This window comes from Hemiscyllium ocellatum, chromosome 4, assembly GCF_020745735.1.
Source record: "Hemiscyllium ocellatum isolate sHemOce1 chromosome 4, sHemOce1.pat.X.cur, whole genome shotgun sequence".
In the NCBI taxonomy this organism is placed as follows: domain Eukaryota; kingdom Metazoa; phylum Chordata; class Chondrichthyes; order Orectolobiformes; family Hemiscylliidae; genus Hemiscyllium; species Hemiscyllium ocellatum.
The window spans coordinates 80693379-80713867 of record NC_083404.1 but is presented as its reverse complement, the minus strand read 5'-3'; the positions used below and the strand labels follow the sequence as shown (position 1 = coordinate 80713867).

The 20489-nt window shown below is 39.0% G+C and overlaps 1 protein-coding gene across 1 annotated transcript in view; it reads right to left on the bottom strand.

Annotated features, from left to right (window-relative positions):
• The window catches only part of prkdc (protein kinase, DNA-activated, catalytic subunit), a 238657-nt gene that overhangs the window by 118339 nt on the left and 99829 nt on the right, over positions 1-20489 (bottom strand). Inside the window, exons 41-46 of the mRNA XM_060824031.1 lie at positions 19132-19339; positions 16034-16212; positions 14394-14562; positions 6077-6142; positions 5581-5653; positions 1834-1982 (exon numbers count right to left, since the gene is read on the bottom strand). Of these exons, the coding sequence (XP_060680014.1) occupies positions 1834-1982; positions 5581-5653; positions 6077-6142; positions 14394-14562; positions 16034-16212; positions 19132-19339 (844 nt within the window). The remainder of the gene's footprint in view (positions 1-1833; positions 1983-5580; positions 5654-6076; positions 6143-14393; positions 14563-16033; positions 16213-19131; positions 19340-20489) is intronic.

Below are 20489 nucleotides of genomic sequence, written 5' to 3'. Positions count from 1 at the left end.
TTTGAGGGAAACATTTCCATCCAAAGAATGATGGGGACTTGTAATTCACTGCCTTAAAGTGATGGATAAGAAGCTCTGATTATATTTACAAAGCACTTGGATGTGCTACAGCATATGGACAAAAGCCAGAAAGGGAGGCCAGGCTAGATGGTCAGCAGGGGCACAATAGGCTGAATGACTGTCTTCCAGCTTAAAGATTTGTGATTCAGCAAAACAAAAAGCAGTTTTGTCAGGTCCCTCTTTCTCACTTAACCTGGTCATAATAGGTAACAATGGAAAAATAAAGAATAGTCTCCTATTAAACAGTCATGGCAGTTGGATTATGTAATTAATTACACGACCATAATAAAAACCCATCAACAAATGTTCATCACTAAACAATCTTCACAAACAAAACCAACCCCATGAATTTATTTTGAGGTTTCCTTCAAGCACAAAACTCTTTTTTTCATGTGTGAGACCAGGTTTAGGCAATAATGTTGCACAAATGAATGCAAATTACACGGCACACACCAAGCAACAAGAGTGAAAGGGAATACTTCATACGCTGGCTTGTGGGATTACTATAGCACAAATAGATAAAGTCTTCCCATGTCTTGTTTAAAAATGTAATTTCTACTTGAAGGAAATCAAGAGATTGGGTACAAATGCTGTGTTTGCTGCCACCTCAACTGCAGGGGGCACTCTCATTGCCGATGTAGTTGCAGGCTATGACTTGAGCACAGAAAGACTTGTATAGTGCCATCATAATCAAACAGTATTTCATGGAGCAATCAAATGCCCTTAAAATAAACTGCAAAATTTTTATCCAGATCAGCAGTTGGACAGAGTCCTTAGAGCCTCATTCGCTGACTCACGCCCTCAGCTAAGTGGTGACCTGGGCAGTGAAGGAAGCAGTGAGGAATATGGCCAGCAATAAGAAAGGAAGGTCAGGACAGGCAGCAGGATGCTGAACGAGAGGCACAATACTTCCAGTTCTGGCTGCAGTGCAATCTGTGTGCACAATGAGACTCAACACACCTACTCTCTGTTTAGGTGCATTGGCTAGAGACACATCAAGCGCTGAAAATGTGTTGCTGGTTAAAGCACAGCAGGTTAGGCAGCATCCAAGGAACAGGAAATTCAACGTTTCTGGCCAGAGCCCTTCATCAGGATTTAAGGGCTCTGGCCCGAAACGTTGAATTTCCTGTTCCTTGGATGCTGCCTAACCTGCTGTGCTTTAACCAGCAACACATTTTCAGCTCTGATCTCCAGCATCTGCAGACCTCACTTTTTACTTAGAGACACACCAAGGCAGGAAAGTGAAACTGCTGCAAACAAATGGCAGAGCACAGTGAAGAGATTTTTATTTTCTTTATGGTGTCATGGGATTTAGACATTACTGGCAAGATCAGTGCCTATCCCTAACTGTCCTGGAAGTTAGTAGATTGCTAAATGATATTTGTCATATTGAATGCCAAAATAAGCTTTAGGTGGGACAGGAGGACAAATGGCTTACTCCTCCTGTCGTTTATGATCTTACTAGCCCATCCAATTTATATCACTAATATGAACTTAAACATGTTAGGGTCCATCAGTATGCATGAGAACATGAAGGAGGTGACTGCAGGCAGATTACAGAGATGTCATCCAAGAGGGTGAAAGATAATGATGTTTGAAAATATCACACTTAAAATGGGAAGCTCCTTCAAGGAACTGAAGTAGAATGTAGAAGACTGTGAGATGTGGAGAAATGAGAACATGATCTGTCCTTATGCAGATTATCATTACTACATGTTCAGCCAAAACAACTACATTCTTGATAATCACTTCAAACATGAAATAAATAATTACCGTTTTTCTGGTACGATGTACAGACATTTTGGGATCTTGTGAACTATATGAGAAGCTCTGGACGCCTGTAGAGAAGTCAAACTGACTCATTTCCTCACTGAGACTACTGTCTACCATGTATGACTGCGATGACAAATAGTGGGGTTCATCTGGATAAAGAGAAGAGTACCAACATAGGTAAGATTTAGTCATGTCACAAAACTACACAAGTTCCATTTTAGCAATGCAGTAGAAAATCTACTTCTCCAACTGGCTGTACGCTTGCTCGCATTTCTCATTTTATGTTTAGTGATGTCTATGAAATTAGTAATGTATTTTTCTTCTCCTCACTAGACAGAAGTCAACTCCTCTCCATATTGCTTTATGAAGGGAAACAAAACGAGCTGCATTTTACATTATGACGACAACACTTTTCCGCTGACTTGTAGGAAGTGAGTTAATCGAGATATTGGATAATCCCAGCTTTTCTATTCCCAAAAATGTTAAACTCTGTGAATCTCTTGATACACACTGATTCAATTTAATGCAACATCAAGTTATGCCCTGCATTAAGCTACTTTGTTAGAGAAAAAAATAGCAAAAAAGATACACATAAAAGAAACCTTGAAGAATCTGTCATATTGAGATTATTCATATTCAGAGTTCAGAAGAGAGACAGAATATATAACAGCTCTCTGCAGATGATTATTCAATGCTGACTGGACATGATAAACGCCTCATCAATTGTGGCATTCTTGATGTTATGAGATAGGCGATGGAGCTCTCTGATCTTCTTTACTATTTACATAGAATTAATATAAAGCATAAAAAAAGTTAATTTGGTCCAACTGGTCTATATTAGTGTGTATCCTGTGTCCAAGTTTCCTTCCATTTTACTTACTTGATCGAACCATTTGAATATATTCTTATATTCCCCATTCCCTTATGAGTTTAACTAGTTTCTTCTTAAAAGCAGGGGAGATGGTGGTATAGCAGTATTATCACTGGGCTAATCCAGAAGCCCAGGCTAATAATCTGGGGACATGGTTCAAAGTCCACCACAGCAGCTGGGAGAACATAAATTTAACTAATTAATCTGGACCAAATAGAAGCAATAATCCTAAAGTCAATTCACTAATACCTTTGAGGAAAAGATGCTGACCTTCCTCCAGGGAAGTAAATATGGCGATTTTACTTGGTCTGACTTGCATGTTATACCTGATTGCTTTTAGAAATAGCTTGGAAAGTAATTCAGTTCAAGAGTAATTAGGCAAGGAGGAGCTACAGGAGTGTGTAAAAGACAAAATGAGTGCGAATGTTGAGGAGTGACATATGTATAAAATAAGTGGTAAGTGTAAGTATGAAAATTAGTACTGCAACTAGGCCAGCTTTGCTGAAGGAAAAGCCATGCAATCAATGGGGATGGGGGGAAGCAGGATTGAAATTAAAATGGAAGAATATTTTCATGGTCTGGAGTTCTTTAGCTCAATGTTGATTCTTAAAGGGTATAAAATGCCAAAGTGAAAAATGAGGTGTCATCGTTCCAGGTGCTTTGGGCTTCAGACCTAAAATAGAAATATCAGCATGAGCACAAGATGGTTTATTAAAATGGTAAGCAATTGGAAAGTCAGGATTATTTCTATTTCTATGGACAGATCAGAAGTGTTCTACAAAGCACCCATGCAGTCTGCACCTGATCACATCAAAGTAAAGGTGAATGCATTGTGAACAGCGAATACAATACATTGAAAGAGATACAAATAAACCTTTTTCACCTGGAAGGTGTGTGTGGAACTTTGAACAGTGATGACGGAGAAGGTGAATGAGCAAGTGTCACTTCTTCTGTATCACATGGGGAGATTGCATGTGGCAGTGAGAGGTTGTGTGTTAGGAGTGATGGAGGGATGGAGCAAGGTTTCACAGAGGTAATGGTCCCTGTGGAATACTGACAAGGAAGGAGAGGAAAAAATGCATTTGATAGTGGTATCCTTCTGGAGGTGGTGGAAAGAATGATTCTTTGAATGTAGAAGCTAGTGAAATGGCAAACGAAACCAAGGGGATCCCTATCGTTGTTCTGGAGAGAGAACCAAGTGCAGGAAATGGGTTGGACATGTATAGGGCCTCCTCAAACACAATGGGTGGGAACTCTCGATCAAGTAGAAGGTAATGTCAGAAGTACCTCATCAGAAGGTGGCACAATCAGAACAGATGTGGTGACGCAACTGGAGAATAGATAGGAATCTTTGCAGTACAAAGGGATGCACATGAGATGATATCAGTAACTGTGGGAGTCGGTGGATTTGTAATGAATACTACTGGACATCCCATCCCAAAAATGGAATCAATGAAGTAAAGGAAGGGAATAGAGGCTTCAGAGATGGGCAAGGTGAGAGAAGCATGGAAATTAGAAGCAAAACTGACTAATTATTACAATTCCAAATAGGAAAAGGAAGCAACAGAAATGACATAATTGATGTACAGCGCAAGAGTTGTGAATGGGGGCCCAAGCAGGACTGGAATAAAGAATGCCCCACAAAGACACAGAAACCACTGGGGCCCATCTACATACCCAAAATGACTTTGACTTGGAGAAAATGAGACGAGCGAAAGAATTTGTTCAAAGTCAGTATGAGCTCAGACAGGTGAAGAAGTGTAGTGGTGGACGGGGACTATTTTGGCCTCCTTTCAAGAAAGCTGTGGAGTGTCTCAAGATCATCCCGATTGGGGATGAATGTGTTGAGGAATTACGCATTCATGGTGACTAATAGGCAGCTACAGCCTGAAAATTGTGAATTGTGGAACCAATGTGAAGTATCAGAAGAATCATGAAGTGGGAAAAGACTAGACAAAGGGAGAATAAGAGAGAGTCAAGTTGGTAAGAAGTGGGGCAGAGACAGACTGAAATAATTACTCTGCCAGGAACAGTCCTATTTATGGATTTTGGGACAGTGTAGAAGTAAGTTGTGCATGGTTGGAGGACAATAGTATGGAAAGTAGTGGAAGACAGATCATTGGATGAAGTGAAGTCCATAAGAAGCTGAAAATAACAACATAACATTCAATGATGGGGTCATGAATCAGGGGACATAGGAGGGAGTTGGCACTCATCACCCACCCTGGAGATGTCAGCATGCCAGATGACAATAGCACCACTCTCATCAGCAGATTTGATTATAATGTTAGCGATGGACCTGAGAGAGCAGAGTGGAGCATGTTCAGAGGGAGACAGATTAGAGTGAGTGAGAGAGCAGAGGAATTACATTAACAAATTCAGATGCTGACTTTGTCTTAAGGAGGAAAAATGAGAAATCATAACAATCCATCCGGCAATTCTTCAATGCATCTTCCAACTGATATATAGTGCAACACTGGCAAATTCATTGGATTTGACAGCTGGTCACCGATACAGCTAGGAAATGATGTATATCACTCAAGACTACAATAGCTTTATCAGAAACAAACTAAGGAAAGTGAACGTAAGGACCTGCATTCATAGAGTACATTACATTACAATATCCTTTAAAAACAAGTCAAAGTAGAAATTCTACAAAGAAAAAAAGGTGTTGCACAAGTCTGGTGACAAATGTAAACAGTGATAAGTACAAGTAGACTAGTGCAGTAGTCAGGATGTATGTTAATCCATTGCAATCGAAGATTAAGGCCAATGGAATTGCTCATTTACAGAAAAGTTGTTATTTAGTTATTATTATTATTATAATTTGTAAATTATCTCAAAACCTAGATTATAATTTGAAATTCCACACAAACCTGAATCTCCCTCTGCTGATTCTCTTGCTTCTTTTCGAATAGCAAAATATCTTCTTTTCTTTTCCACTGGAACCTGAAACAGAATATTTAATTTAAAAGGACATTTTAAAAAGTGACAGATTTTTTCCATATCATTTTATACATTTTGCACTTTTGCCCTTCCAGTATGTTTCTTTTGAATACATACTGTATGGAACCAATTAAATTGGGTTCTTACAAACGGTTTGCACAAGGCACAAGCATGATATTTATAACTAAATGCCACTTTCTCTTTGTTGTTTTTCCAATTTTTAAGTTTGTTTCTGTTTTTCATTTGTTTTGCTTCCTTGATCCTAATTTTGTTGGCATTTTTGTTTTTGTTATATACTCCCAATTCCGTTCCTTTTTCATCTGCACACCAAGGCCCCCAGATAAGCATGAAACAGAGACATTTTGACAAAAAATACAAATCATCCTCCACTCATTCTGCTGAATTGTAAAAAGAAATACTACTTACTTCAATCTCCACAGGAAAACTGTACGCACGTTGGATATCAATCAGATTCTCCAAGATAAAGATGTTCTAGGAAAGAAAAATAATTTGTATGTTCCTCCTGATAAGAACAGAAGCCACTCCCTGAATGCTTTAACAATTCACAGGAGTCAACAGATTGGTTGACACGTTTTGACAGTTGAGATTTTATCCTTAAATGAGTATTTACTGAAATACATTTTAATTCTTTAAACCCTTACCTTTTTCATCCCTTCAACCTTTTAAAGTATCCTAACGTTAAAAAAATCTCAATTTAGTTTTTATTCATACTTCACCACTCAACCTCACTAGTAGGTCAACAGACTCTTATTTTCCCCTTTCTCTGCTTGTTTCATTTCATTTCTTTCAGCTAGCAGTGCACTTCTCTAGGGGATTAGTTTGTTTCCTGGCTTATTGTTGTGCCCTATCATCATTCTCTTCTGGATGCAAACATAGTATTTCAAGGCAATCTCTTATGTCTTCCACTCTTTCATAAACCTTCCTTTTATCCTCGTCTTATCCATGTCCTTGCTCAAACCCTGCTACATGTTTAACTTTTCTCTGATGAAAGGTTGCAAACACAAAATCTTAATGCTGCTTTCCTACACACATGGAGGTGCCCTAATGTGTTGATTTTGGTTTCCTGCATTTCCTATCAATATTTCAGATTTCCAGCATCCAAAGGATTCTAGTTTATCAATAGATGTATTTACACTTCAGAAATACCAATGTTAGCATGTTCATACAGAAAGTATAAAAATCAAATTTTAATACTGATTCAAATCAAGCTGATCTGCTGCAATGTTCACCACTGAAGACATCATGTAATCTCCGAAGTAAACTCGAGGGGAGTGGTGAACTACATCAAACTAAATTGACACAATTCAGGATGCATGCTATTCCAGCATAAACATTTACATGCAAAATGGAAACTGTCACATAAGCTCATCATGCACATCATTCCTGTAATTATAAAATGGAAATCACAATGCACAAGATTTATTAGAAGCTTGTTTAAATGTTAGCATCTTCAATATATTAGTATTTGTGCAGAGTTAGCCAGAGAATTTGTTGATTTCTATCAGTAAGTTGGGACGCAGCAAGTGTGATACCATTATCAAGTGCAACAGAGAGAGATCTAGATGTTCTTGTGCATGAAAAGTTAGCATGCAGATGCAACAAGTAACTAAGACGGCAAACAGAATTTTGGCCTTTATTACTTTGTTAAGTAGTTTAAAAAATAGAGAAGTCAGGTTACAATTGTACAGAACAAGCTCGACTACCCAAACATCAATTCTCTTAATTTCGGATTTTCTGAATAAGATCTCAAGGTCCAGTAAAAATGCTATCCATTTTACAAACAATCTGTTATCCAAACTCTCAGTTGTCTGAACAAAATACTCCCTGCCCATCTCGTTCAGATAATTCAGGTTGTTCTGTCTGGGGTGTTAGTTAGGCTGTATTTGTAGTACTGTGTACATGTTAAAGACAGGATATATTATCACTGAAGGCAGTTCAACCGAGATACACGAGGCTGATTTCTGCAATGAAGAGATTAACCTATCAAGACTAGCTAAAAAAGTTAGGCCTTTAATCATTAGAAGAATGGGGGGTATATATTGAACTGTATTTTCAAAAGGAAATATACCTCTCCTTCTCGGGTAGAAGAAGGATAGGGGTATATTTCCTATTACATATACAGGTGATGGGAATTTTAAAGAAGGGGACACATTTACAGAATAAATGACACTCATTTAAAACTGAGGTTAAAGGAATTCTCTGTTCTATTGTCAACTGCCCAAAATTATATCTTGTGCAGATAAACTTAAGTGCTTACAATTTCACCACTTGATAAAAGGTGTGAATGATCATCATTTTTATTGGTCTTTTAGTAAAATGAGTTATTTTTTCAAAGTTGAAGGGATCAACTGAAGACTTCATCTAGATGGGTATTTGGATAGGAAGGTTTAGAGGGATATGGGCCAAGTGCTGGCAAATGGGACTAGATTAGGTTGGGATATCTGGTCAGCATGGATGAGTTGGACCGAAGGGTCTGTATCTGTGCTGTACATCTCTGTGACTCTATGACTCTTCTCTCAGTTGTGGATGATAGCTCTGTTTAATGATTCACCATTCATTGCTTGCAGGTTTCCGCATTCACAAGAACCCCATTTTTTCAATTAATAGCATTCTAGAACTCCCTCAAAACAGAAAATGCTAAAGAAACTCATCAGGTCAAAAGAATAGTCACACTGGACTTAAAAGATTACCCTTCTCTATCTCTTCACAGATGCTTCCAGACCTGCTTTGGATAAGAAATAAAGGAGGCATTGCTAGTAAGTTCGCAAATGACAACGAAATTGGTGGTATCGGGGACAGGGAAGAAGGTTATTTATGATTACAAAGAGATCTTGATCAATTGGGTCAATAGGCTGAGGAGTGGCAGATGGTGTATAATTTGATAAATATAAGGCATTGAAGTATGATAAAACAAACAAAGGCACTACTTACACAACTAATGGTAGGGCCCTGGGTACTTTTGTAGAACAGTGAGACCATGGGGTTCAGATACATAATTCTTTGAAATGTGGGTCACAGATAGACAGGGTGGTTAAGAAAGCATTTAGCACGCTTGCCTTCATTGCTCAAACCTTTGAGTATAGGAGTTGAGATGGCATATTGAAATTGTACAGGACACTGGTGAGGCCTCTTCTGTGTGCAGTTCTGGTTACCCTGCTATAGGAAGGATAGTATTAAATTTGAGAGAGTTTAGAAAAGATTTACCAGAATGAGTTGTAAAAATAGGCTAGATAGGCTGGGACATTTTTCACTGGAGCACAGGAGGTTGAGGGATGACCTTGTAGAGGTTTATAAAATCATGAAGGACATAGATAAGGTGAATAGCAAGGGTCTTCTCTCCAGGTGGGAGTGTTTAAAACTAGGAGACATATTTTTAAGGTTAGAGTAGTTTTAAAAAGGACATGAGGGGCAAATTGTTTACACAGAGAATGGTTCCTGTGTGGAATGAACTGCCAGAGGAAGTGATGGATGCTGGTACAGGTACAGCATTTAAAAGACATTCGGACAGGTACATGAATTGAAAAGATTTGGAGGGATTTGGGTCAAAAGCAGCCAAGTCAGGCTAGTTTAGTTTGGGAGCTTGGTCGGTGTGGACTTGTTGGACCAAAGGGTCTGTTTCCATGCTGTAAGACTCTACACTGAGGTTCTCTAGCACATTCCTGTTTTTATTTCAGATCTCCAGCATTTGCAGTTCATTCATCCCTTGACTTCAATTTCAGTTTGAGCTGATTGTGCTGCTTTATTTAACTCTGGATTGGCTGGCTGAGCCTATCAGTGAAGACTTATTAACAATGTTTTCAGATTATCCAAATTCTTAAAGCAAGTTTCAATTAACCAAACATCTGTCTGTGATGCCAGTTTGATCTTCAATAATGGACTGTGTTTAGATATTGCTCAAGTCATCGTGCATGAAGGAAAATGTCTGGAACCATTCCTTATAACTACTCCATTTCCTTGACTTCACTTGACCTTTCTATGACTACTGGAGAAGCTATAACATTTACTCCTGTTAAATCATCCCCTAAACGTAAATCAACTCTATCTATGGGCAAAATCATGGACAACAGCTACATATTACATCACACTCCAAGTGCTCCCACATTATAATAAAATATCAGTTACTAATACTAAAACCTGGTGGAAAAATCAGGTCTTTCCTCAGCAAAAAGAATTTGAATGGCTCCTGCATCTTTAAGAAGATTATGTATCTCATTTGAGGAATTAGGAGTTAAATTTTGACAATAATTTCTTTTAACTTTCAGATATCTTGTTAACTTATCCTGCACCCACAGCAATGTCTACACTTGGTCTCACCACTGCAGTGACAGTCATAACTAAGCCTGCTGTACTCTCAGCTGGGTCTCCTGTCTCCATGGCGAAAGCCAGGACTGCAGGTGCTGGAGATTGGAGTTGAGAGTGTGGAGCTGGAAAAGGACAGCAAATCAGGTAGCATCTGAGGAGCAGGAGGTTCAACGTTTCGGGCAAAAGCACTTCATCAGTAAGGACTTCATCAGCCCGTCATCAAGCCATCTCGATGAAGGGCTTTTGCCCAAAATGTCAACTCTCCTGCTCCTCAAATGGTCCTGTCTCCATGCCATGGAGTTGATATATGGCACCAACCACATGTGTCTCAATACATTATAGATTTACCTCACAATTTCCAATAATCTGCACAAAGATATCCCACTTTGTTGCATAGCATGTTCAATCTTGAGTTGTTTCAATCACCCTTCCAAAAGAAAAAATGAATTTCACCCTCAACTATGTAAAGGATTTTCCCTTCCAATTCTGAAAAGAATTAGCTGAGGCAGCTTGTTCTCAGCTGGCTTCCCTCCAACTCAACCAGCTAAAACTAGAACTTTTGCAAGGCTATCACTGTTCAAGCATAGCCCTTGCAGGGTCTACAGCAAATAAAACTAGTTATCATCAGTCACATGATTTCCAGGAAACTTTGTTAACCACATGGGTGGCACAGTGGGCTCAGTGGTTAGCACTGCTGCTTTACAGCATCAGGGACCTGGGTTCAATGTGTGTGGAGTTTGCACGTTTTCTCTGTGTCTGCAGAGGTTTCCTCCAGCTGCTCCAGTTTCCTCCCACAGTCAAAAGATGTGCAGGTTGGGTGGATTGGCCATATCAAGTTGCCCATGGTGTCCAGGAATGTGTAGGTTGGGTGAATTAGCCATAGGAAGTGCCATAGGGCTGTGAGGTAGGAGTCTGAGCGGGATGGTCTTTGGAGAGTTGGTGTGGACTTTTTTGGTCGAATGGTCTGTTTCCACACTGTACAAACCCTATGAACACTCAATGACCTTTTTTTAAAGAATGTGTACACAACACGTGAGATAACCTCCTTTCTTACACACAGCTTAAGTCTCCCAAGCAATATTTCATATAAAGTAAAAGCTGAAAGAAAAACAGGAATTGGTGGAAAAGCTCAGCAAGTCTGGCAGCATCTGTGCAGAAAATCAGAGATAATTTTAGATTACTTACAGTGTGGAAACAGGCCCTTCGGCCCAACAAGTCCACACCGACCCGCCGAAGCGCAACCCACCCCTACCCCTACATATACCCCTTACCTAACACTATGGGCAATTTAGCATGGCCAATTCACCTGACCCGCACATCTTTGGACTGTGGGAGGAAACCGGAGCACCCGGAGGAAACCCACGCAGACACGGGGAGAACGTGCAAACTCCACACAGTCAGTCGCCTGAGGTGGGAATTGAACCCAGGTCCCTGGTGCTGTGAAGCAGCAGTGCTAACCACTGTGCCACCGTGCCGCCCTCAAATGTTTTGGATCAGGTGATTCTTTTTCAGAACTGACTGTTTTTGCTTCTGATTACATATGAACGTCATTGTGAGGTTTAATCGAATGGGATGGATATCACTACGTTGAGCCTATTACTTTATAACAGAGTGTATCACGTAGACAATGAATAAATTGTTAACGATCTAATAACAAAACGACTCTCTTCAACATGACTTAAAACATTGTATGGGTGTATATTAATGGGTAATACCATGGACATGGGCATGCAAAGAATTTTTTCAAAGTCTACACATGGCATGAACTCAGGAATATAATAAACAATAAGGAGGACAGTAAGAGTACAACAGAAAGCTGCCATGTGGCCCATTCAAACTACTCCAGCATTCAATAATGTGATTAATCCGATTGCAGCTTTAAGTTAACTTTCCTTCAGCCCATAATCATTGAGCCCTTTATAGATCAAAAATCTAGATAGCTCAGCCTTGAACCCAGCATCCACATAGGTGGAAGCCAATTCAATAGGAACTTTTAAAAGAAAACTGGATACTGTAATTACTTAATGAAGAACAAAGTTCTGGGCAAGAGGGAAAAGTAGGAGAGGGAGGCTAATTGAGATTCATTCAAAGAGTTTGGCACCAGGAACTGTGGATGTTTGCTGTCTAGCATCAGTAACTCCAGTTTAAATTTAGGATTACAAGAAGAGTGAAGGGAGAGGTTAAAGTTTCTTTTTGAAGAGGACTGTCAAAACACAGAATTCCTCATAATAGCAGAGGTGGAAAAAGTATTCATAACAGCTTTTGATAAAGCATTAAGTAAATATTTATATATTTTCAATCAAGATCTGCATAAAAGGAACAGGTAAACTTGGACTCGTAAACTTAGACACAGGAAAAGTGAACCAAATATCTTCTGACTCATGCAGGTTACAATTCTGAGATTCCATCAAGTATCTATCAATCATGTCACTGAAACTGCAAGCCATTATATGGGAATTCACAGACAGAAAATCAAATTTCTTATCTAAACTCCAGGAATTAGTAATGTTCTGCAAAATGGCACAAAATACAGCTGACATGAATGCAAGTATTGTAATAATTTCTTAAGAATGCTCACCCTTCTAGATTGTCATTGCACTATTAACTGCAATTGTTATTAATACTGAGGGCACACAGAGAAATAGAACATTACAACGCAGTACAGGCCCTTCGGCCCTCAATGTTGCACCAATCTGTGAAATTAATCTGATGCCCATCTAACCAACATCATTCCATTATTGTCTATATGTATGTCCAATGCTGATTTAAATGTTGGCGAGTCTATTACTGTTGTAGGCAGGCCTTTCCACACCCCTACTATTCTCTGAGCAAAAAAACCATCCCAATATCTGTCCTAACTCTATGACCCCTCAATTTAAACTCATGTCTCCTTGTGTTAGCCTTCACCATCCAAGGAAAGAGGCTCTCACTGTCCAGCCTGTCTAACCCTCTGATTATCTTATACTACTTGATTAAGTCACCTCTCAACCTTCTTCTCTCCAATAAAAACAGCCTCAGTTCCCTCATACTTTCCTCGTACGTCCTTCCTTCCATACAAGGCAACATCCTAGTAAATGTCCTCTGAACCCTTTCAAAAGCTTCCACATCCTTTTTATAATGTTGTGAACAGAACTGTACAAAATACTCCAGGTGCGGCCTTACCAGTGTCTTGTACAGTTGAAGCATGACCTCGTGGCTCCGAAACGCAATCCCTCTATCAATAAACACCAACACACCACATGCCTTCTTAACAACCCTATCAACCTGGGTGGCAACTTTCAGGGATTTATGCACCTGGACACCGGAGATCTCTCTGTTCATCTACACTGCCAAGAATTTTACCATTAGCCCAGTGCTCTGCATTCCAGTTACTTCTTCTGAAGTGAGCTACCTCACCCTGCATTAAACTCCAGTTGCCACTTCTCAGCCCAGCTCTGCATCTTATCCATGTCCCTCTGTAACCCACATCATCCTTCGGTACTATCCACAACTCTGCCTACCTTTGTGTCATCCGCAAATTTACTAACGCATCCTTCTACGCCCACATCCAGATCATTTTTAAAAAATGACAAACAGCAGTGGCCCCAAAACAGATCCTTGCAGCACACCACTGGTAACTGAGCGCCAGGATGAACATTTCCCATCAACCACCACGCTCTGTATTCTTTCAGCAAGCCAATTTCTGATCCAAACTGCTAAATCACCTTCAATCCCGAAACTCCATATTTTGTGCAATAGCCTATCGTGTGGAACCTTATCAAACATCTTACTGAAGTCCACATACACCACATCAACAGCTTTACCTTCATCCACCTGTTTTGTCACCTTCTCGAAGAACTCAATAAGGTTAGTTAGGCATGACCTACCCTTCACAAAACCGTGCTGACTATCCCTGATCAAATTATTCCTTTCCAGATTATTATAAATCCTATCTCTTATACCCTTTTCCAACACCTTACCCACAACCAAAGTAAGGCTCACTGGCCTATAATTACCAGGGCTGTCCTGACTCCCCTTCTTAAACAAGGAAACAACATTGCTATCCTCCAGTCTTCTGTGTCAACAATGATGACATAAAGATCAAATCCAAAAGCTCTGCAATCTCCTCCCTGGCTTTCCAGAGAATCTGAGGATAAATCCCATCCGGCCCAGGGGTCTTATCTACTTCCAGAGCTTTCAAAATTGTTAAAACCTCCTTTTCGTCCACTGCAACCCCATACAGCCTGGTAGCCTATATCTCCATCTTCTCACTAACATTGCCCGTATCCAATGTGAATACTAAAGTATTCAGTAAGCGCTTCTCCTATGTCCTCAGATTCCACACATAACTTCCCACTACTGTCTTTGATTGGCCCTGACCTTACTCTAGTCATTCCTTTATTCCCGATTTTTACCTTCAAATTTAAGAATTTTATCTTACCTTCTCTGGTTTTTCACTGAAAAGGAAGCCTTGATAAAATTTGGCCTCTGTGAAAATACAACAGAGGATTGCAATCATGCAATTATAAGCTGCACAATGGTACTGTCTCCTCTTTTCCAGAAGCTGAGTCTCACCAGCCATGTTTTCAGTAACTGTATCATAACAGAACCTTCACAGGATGGAAAAAAGTACATAAACATATTATTTTGATTTGCAAGAAAAGTGTACTTCTTTTTCATGAGGAATTAATGTGAGACGTTTCCTTAAGTAGAAAAAAAATTAAAAGAACTACAACACTGGAAATCAGAAACATATACAGAAATTGCTGGAAAATGTCAGCAAGTCCGGCAGCCTCTGAGGAGAGAAATGAGAGTTAATATTTCAGGTCCAGTAACCCTTCTTCAGAACAGAACTTCCTTAAATAGGATTGCTTAACTTTAAAACTAAGTGGCGTGATAAGCTGATCAATTTAGTTGTCATATCTAAAATGAACTCCACGAGTGTATTATCACAATAAGATCGCTGTGATTTACGAGTACAACACCTTGTTTTAAAAAGTAAGGTCTAACAGTACAGAATAAACACACTGCAAAATATTTGGACAATATTTCTAGATCATTAATGAGCACTGAAAAGAAAATTTTGTTTTGCTTTTAGATTTTCTAGACTCTTGAACTCCTGCATTAATTCCTCCTGAAAACAAAGAGTTAATTATCTCGAGTTAATTTATCAGTACAATTTGTGAAAGTGGAACTTAAATTTAATGACTAGAATTTAGAATTAGAAATCTAGTTTCTGTAAAATGATCATGAAAACTCTGTTGATTATTGTAAAACACTAGTGAATATAATGTCCTTTTGGGAAGTAAGCATGCCATTTTTATCTAGTCTGGCCTACGTGTGACCCCAGATCGACAGAAATGTGGTGACTCCTATGAAATGCAAAGATTAGAACTGCCCTCTGAAATGGCTTTGCAAGTTATCAGGTCAAGGCCAAGCAGAAACGGGCAACAAATGCTGGCCTCAACAGTGGCACCCACATCCTATGAAAAACGTAGTTACAGAGTAATGATGCCTACTATAATGTTTACCTGCATTCTCAATTATCAACTGGTCTAACAATGCCCAGTTAACTCCCTTTAGAGAAGGGACAAATTTATGAAAAAGATCTATCATTAATCATCAGGATGTCATCAAGGTATTAATTATGAACAAAGACAAAAGTTGAGACTTTTGCACTGGACTAAGAAGGCTAAGTGGTGACCATTGAGACAATGATGATAGAGAATATTTTAATCAAAATCTACAGTTAAAGCATAGTTCTATTTTATTAAAACTAGCTGGGGAAAAGACACAATTAAGTAAGGATAAGGAGGACAATGTTATCAAACTATAGTAGGCGACTCATGTAAGTATATAACAGTAGCACAGAACTGGACAACTACTTTGGTGAAATATTCATCAATGCCATAAGAAGGTTTAAATGCAGACAATGAACAAATGAGGAAAATTAATATTTGCTCACACACATTCTAAGTAACTGCAATCACAGCAAATATCTTGAAATTAAGCATATGCACAAAGGAACATTTTAAAAGCTTTTATAAACGTATTTTCCACTTCGAGATCACAAAGTCTTACTTCAGCAAAGTCTTTGAAAGTTTGTTGCCCTCTATGTTACCCGCAGAATGGAACGCCTGGATTATCTTTGACCCATCTGTATAGACATCATTCTTCGGCAGACGTGTGTACATGACTTCAAACAGCTTATAACAGCCAATTTTTTTTGTCAACTGGTTGTCAAAAGATGACTCGTTTGTCTGCAATAAACAATCATTTTTGAAGCTATATCAAATATAATGTTATAATTTACAATTCTAATTTGGAAATTAGAGAATATTGGGAGCAGAACAGGAGTGGGGGCCAGTGGCCAAGTATGGCATGGAGAAAATATTGGGAGCAGACATAGAGAGACAGCAAAATGTAACTTACTTTATTAACCAACATCTAAAAACTAGATAAACAACTGTTCATTCGTGATTAACTCAAAATATCAAATATATAAAACAAAGTTAGTGAAGGATGACAAGGCATGGACTACAGCACATAGGTGTTAGTGGAGACCACTGAAATCCTGAGAAACCAAATTGGTGGCAAGAGCCACAAACTTGAGGAAATTCAGTTCCGAACTGTTGAGCTGGAATTCAAACTGCAAACATTGTCAGGGCATCAAGAAGAAAGGCGAGTTACCTGGACACTTTGACTTAGATGGCAGTTACACTCTTTAAACTAGCTAGTAGCTTACATGTGGTCAGTAGTACGGGTCACAGGATGATGTGATGGAGGAGCTTTAGACTTTGACTAACAGAGTCCTGGCATCCATATGAATGACAACAAAGACTCCAAGAAAGAATGGGCAATTTCACCGTATCACCTTCAAGAGGCCATCTAACTATGCCTGGATAGTTGTCAAAATGGAAATGGATAGATGTAAAGATCAATTATCATATATGAATAGCAGTGAGCCAGTCTGTTTACTTGGACGACCAATATGAAAAGTATGGGTGGACATAAGAAATAACATGGAGCAGACAACATTGGAAGAAAAAAGTGTTTCTGCTGGCAGAAAAGCAAAGAGTCAGAGGGCATAGGCATGAGATGATTGGCAAAAATAACACGAGAAAAACATCTGGTTAACACAGAAAGTGGCTCCAATCTGGAAAGCCGTGAAAGGGTGGTAAAGATAGTCTCAATCCTGGCTGTTTAAAGATAATTGGATAAACGGCTGATAAGGTAAAAATGACTTGCAAGACAACAGGCAAAAAGGGACAGGAATAAACTGAATTGCTCTTACAGAAAGTCAGCAATTGTTCAATAGGCTGAATAGCTTCATTCTGTACTGCACCAACTCTATGATCCTAGGCAGGTCATTAGGGAGTTGCACAAATGAAGGGTTCATGGGGTTGGAGCAATATGTTAGCCTGAACAGAGAATTGGTTAAAGGACAGAAAACTATAGAAATAAACAGTTCATTTTCAGGTCAGCAAACTGTTACTATTGAGATGCCGCAAAAATCAATGCTTGGGCCTCAGTTGTCTCTTGATTCAAGGACAATGCCTACTCTATTGCGAGTTTCTCCCATGGATCTTCATGTACACGAACAAGCAAATTCTTAACTCTCAGATATTTAAACAGTTGAAGCTTTGAACACATAAGGTAGTGAGATCCAAAATGCAGGATTTGCGTCCTTTCTTTCCCTCTATGCCATCACTCTGCCTTCATTACAATTTGGTGACTCAAAGCATGAAAAAGATTGATGGACAAGATGTGATATTCTGAACAAATTTCTTTCATTAATGCAGTATTTGTTTCAAGGACAGTTTCAAAGTGTCCTTGAAACATTTTTTTTGGCTCTCTTCATGATATTTACAAGTTGAGAGATGACAGAGTTTAGGGTCTGATGCTTGAGATGGTTTGGGCTATATTGATATAACGTCCAGTCCATTGAAATTTATTTTGTAAACTAATAAATTCATAGTGATCTACAATACAGAAAAAGGCCTTTCAACCTGTTGTGTCACACTTGTTTTAAACAACCACCTAACTATTCTAATCCCAATTTCTAGCACTTTGCCCATACCTTGAATACCTTGTCATTGCAAGTGCACATCCAAACACTTCTTCAATGTTGAGGGTTTCTGCCTCTAACACCCTTACAGGCAGTGAGCTCCACCCTCTGAATGAAAAAAAATCCTCATATCCCTCTGCCCCTCACCTTAAATCCATGTGAAAAATTTGTTTTCTTTAAATTTAACATGATTGTTATTGTTTTTAACCATACGTTCTCTCCTTAGAATTTTATTCTCTCATTCAAATGTTTCTAAACTGCATCATCCTTCAATGTCTGTCATGAATCTCTATTGACCAACCCCGAAACTAATTTGCCAATCTAATTTAATGAGCTCTGCTTTCATATCCACATGCTTGTTTTTACCTAAGTTTAACATATTAGTGTCGGACCCACTCTTCTCTCTCAAACTGACATCATATTGTGATTGCAGCTACCTAAGGGCATTTGCACTTGGAGATCATTAATTAACCCTATCTTGTTAGATCTAGAAGCACCTTTTCTCTGGTCAGTAGAAAGTCAATTAGTTAAGTTGGCTAGATGGCTGGTTTGTTATGCAGAGTGGTGCCATGAGTTCATTTCCTGCACCTGCTATCGTTACCATAAAGGACTCTCCTTCACAACCCCACCCCCCCATCCCCCCAACCCCCCGCCTGAGATGCAGTGACCCTCAGGTTAAAGAACCATTTGTCATCTCTCCCTAATGGGAGAGCAGTTCAAAAACCAAAGGTGACTGTCTCAAAAGTAAGGGATCAGCCCTTTAGCATTCAAATGAGGAAACATTTCTTCATTCAAGAATCTGAGAATCTTTAAGACTGCAGATGCTACATAGTTGACTGCATCCAAGGTTAAGATAGACAGTGTTAGTCTCTGAGGACACCTGGTGATTTGAGGACCAGGATGAAGTGTGAATTAAATGGGAAAGTATGAGAGATGGATATATGACTTTCTCCAGCTTCCATTTCTAACCTTTGCTACAGTAATTATAATATAAATAAATGACTACACTAGAGGCTGAAATGATCTCAGTTCACGGAAAATTCAAAATATTTTTAACAAGTACACATGACAATTAAAAGGTGTCATACAAATGTAAACTATTACTGTTTACCTTTGTGAATCTGGATTGCAGAATTTCCATGGCATCTTTTACAATTTTGCAAAAAAACTCTCTTAAGGCATCTGGACTACAGTGCCCAATAAGAGTCAGAAGAGAACGGTCCATGGCAAACTGTCTTGTAGCATTAGGAAGCATTTCTTCATTTCTGAACATTTCATATGCAGCTTCCAGTAGAGCCACTTGCTTTTCACAGGTACCTCTAATGCAGTTAAATACTGGATTTTAGTTTGCGGTACTAACTGTAAGAACACAGTTTTTTTTATTATAACATACAAGAATAAAATAAACACAACCAAATTATTCAACAAAAAGCCATACCATAATGCAATCTTAATATGACAGAAAGTGCGACAACCAGTTGGAATAATACTGTGAATGCTCCTCCCTAGTGAGTTCATAATCGCTCTCTGCCATCAATGCGGCACTAAATGGAGGTTAAGTAAAAAGATGATAGGAAATCAATGAAAACAATCTTGGATCATGAAATGCTGCAACAAGGTTGTTGCTTTGGCGGATAGGTACAAAACAAGCACGGGCAGATACCTGGAAGGAGCAAACCACTCTAACCTCTTGTCCAAGGTACAATCTTGGGTGTGAAGAGATGTTGATTCTATGTGGGAGCTCTGATATTATGAAGTAATCTAAATTCACACCTATAATCTCTAAGATTGTTGGTAACTGAGTTGGGTCACTAAAAAGAAGCATGGGACAGACCCAAGGTATCATCAGTAACCTCCCCCCAAACCCTATTACACTGCTACTGCCCAGTAACCTTGAACCCCCCCCAGTCTCACTCACCCCCCCAAACCTGATGTTATTTTACCTTGCAAACTTGGTTTTCATCCATCAGATAAAGACCTGCCAACCGATATGCAAGTAAAAACACAGGTGTGCTATCACCCGCATTTTGTTAATGCAAACTCGCTGAAGCAATTCGCTGATTGATGAATTGGGGACAGTCTTTCTAAAGGATAAATTTTTAAAGTGTGTATTGGTTATAACACAATTTCAGCTACATTAGTTTAAATGGTACTCCTAATACATAATTTTCTTGTGACACAGGATTGCACGGGAATGCAACACATTACAACAGAACTGACCGTAACCCATCGATCACATTTGTTATCCAGTTTCTAAATCTTCATATTTACTGGACAACCACTTCCAAGCTAGCTATTCATATCAGCCAGTTCAAATCAGCACAGATGTAATCAAGAACTCATTGCCCATCTACATTTTGAACAACAGATGAAATACAACAAAAGAACAGCTAGACTGGGAAATAACAACAGACCATGCGGTAATTCTGTAATTAAAACTAATCCATCCAAAGAACATGCATTCAATAA